This window comes from Corvus brachyrhynchos, unplaced genomic scaffold, assembly GCF_000691975.1.
Source record: "Corvus brachyrhynchos isolate BGI_N302 unplaced genomic scaffold, ASM69197v1 scaffold32, whole genome shotgun sequence".
Taxonomy (NCBI): domain Eukaryota; kingdom Metazoa; phylum Chordata; class Aves; order Passeriformes; family Corvidae; genus Corvus; species Corvus brachyrhynchos.
The window spans coordinates 2759706-2761958 of NW_008237919.1; the positions used below are offsets into that span (position 1 = coordinate 2759706).

The following is a 2253-nucleotide window of genomic DNA, read 5'->3' on the forward strand; positions in this document are numbered from 1 at the left end:
AACTGATGCAAATAAGATTGCAGGGTGAATGAGGTGGGACATAGAAGCTTAGCAGAACATGGGTTAAGATCTGCACTTTAGCCCCAGCTCCCAGGGACTGCTTTATAATTCACAGTCACAGTATAAAGACAAACAACAACTCTTACTGACAGCAAGGAATTTCAGGTAAAGAGGGCTGTGCAAAGGCAAAGCTACAGCTTTGAATCTTCTCAGGCAGGGAAGGGCACTGAGTCAAGACTTTCACACTTTCAGCAAGTGCTCTAACACTGACCTAAAGAAGAAAAAAGAATGTACTAATGGTTTTGAAAGAGGTTCTACATATTATGGAAAGCTAAACCTGAATTCTGGAACTACTTAACATTTCAGAACAGTTAGTTTGGATCATCCTAGCAGGACCTGTGCTCTGAGCAACTTTACCCTATCAGGACTGATATTCTTTCTGGACATGCTGAAGACTTCTGACACTTTGGGACCTTTGAAAGGAAATATGGCAACTTTTCTGGACTTGAGATTTTTAGGATTTAATTTGGATTTATGTGTCTGCAATTCCCTAAGTAATTCTTTAACGTAGTTCATAACCATACAAGAAATCTACTTTAAAGTCTTTGGATTTTTGATGCAACCAATATTGCAATTGTTCCTATGCTTTTTTAGACTTCGGACTGTCAGCTTTTCATGCAGTCAGATATTCCTGGGACAGGCAGAGCTTTACTGATGTTTCTGAGTTAGTTTTCAGAATAGGCACCATGTGTCTTAAATATTGATGATTAATAATAGAGATATATAGATTTGTTTTCATTTTCTAAAACGTCTAAGGTTAAAAATAGCAAAACTTCCTTCACACACCAGACCAAGAATTACATTTTCTGTTTGCTCTCTAACAGCAATAACACATAGAAGATTTACTCACTGGCTTTACGCATTGTCTCAGTTGTTCCCACCTTTCACAAGGTGGCCCTAAAATAGAACTCAGATTCTGATTTATTCAGGAAAAATTTTAAAAAAGATGAAAAATTTGTAAGTAACACTAATGGTATTTGAAGATCTAAGCAGAAAATCAAGCAGTCAATTTTAAAATGAAGCTAAAATTTAAAGGAAGATAAACCAACAAAGTTAACACTTAAATTTTTATTTAGCATTCACTTTCTAATACTTGTCCAGTGATAATAATATTTGTGAGTTTAACTGTATACCAATAGTATTTAAAGACTGAATGTTTTTTTGTCTTGCAGAAGCAGCACTAAAGGTCAGCCAGTGTACTTCCAGGTCAAAATTTCTCCTGACTCTTGTTCTCTTCACACAGAAGCTGATTTAAAACACTGCTCTGTTTGAGAGCTTTTAGACTGGATATATCTTCACTTACAACAGGCACTTCTTCACTTTGATCCTCAGTTATCACATCTTCACTGTCTGACAGTGTACACAGAAGTGTATCATTTTCATAGGTAGGAAAATAATACCTGAAAGCAACAAGACATGATTACTAGACAGTTACACATCTGGTTTGAGAGGCTGAGATTAGAATTTTAAAAAAGGAAAAACGAGCAAGTCTGGTCTGGAATGACAGTAAACAGCATACCCAAAAAAAACTGGTATGCATAGTGTAGAAGAGTCACAGAGAAGAGCTGACAACAGACAAGCTCTTCCTCCTATTTCCTCACCCAAATGATGTCACAACAGAGACTACAGATCCATATTTGTCCCGCAACAAATGCTGAACTGAGGCGTTTGAGTTAGAACACTCCCTGTGCTCTACCACCCAGTAGAGAGCATCATTCCCTGGACCCACACAGCCTACTTAGAGTCTGAACCAGTGTTTTGTTACACTCTCTCTCTATTTTCCATGGAAAAAACTATGGGTAAACAGCCAACTTGTTTTGATGCCTAAAGTTAGGTAGACATCATGCATATATCTACATTAGACATGCAAAGAAGGGGATTGATTTGGTTCTAGAACAATTTTGCAACAACCAACTTCTCTAGCATACTGACTTGAAAGTACACATCCCACGTATGGGGACATACGTGGATGCAACCAGCAGAGCAGTATCCCATGTTCTTTTTATCTTCAGACTGTATAGAGATTTCTAATTCTGAGTAGTTTTGAGGCCAGTAGAGTTAGGAAGTTCAGGGCACTGTTGCATTGGAAAACCCCAGAACTTTCAACTTACTGTTTCACAGAAATTATCAAGTAAAAGTATAAATGCTGGAAGAAATGTATTTGCCCTTACTGTGGTTGATCCCATGTAGACC

The 2253-nt window shown here is 37.5% G+C and overlaps 1 protein-coding gene across 1 annotated transcript in view; it reads right to left on the bottom strand.

Moving 5' to 3' along the window:
• Positions 1–1113: 1113 nt before the first annotated feature.
• Positions 1114–2253, bottom strand: part of ZNF277 (zinc finger protein 277) — a 45914-nt gene continuing 44774 nt past the window's right edge. The window contains exons 12-13 of the mRNA XM_017733085.1: positions 2232–2253; positions 1114–1460 (exon numbers count right to left, since the gene is read on the bottom strand). Coding sequence (XP_017588574.1) covers positions 1268–1460; positions 2232–2253 — 215 coding nt within the window. The 3' untranslated portion in view covers positions 1114–1267. The remainder of the gene's footprint in view (positions 1461–2231) is intronic.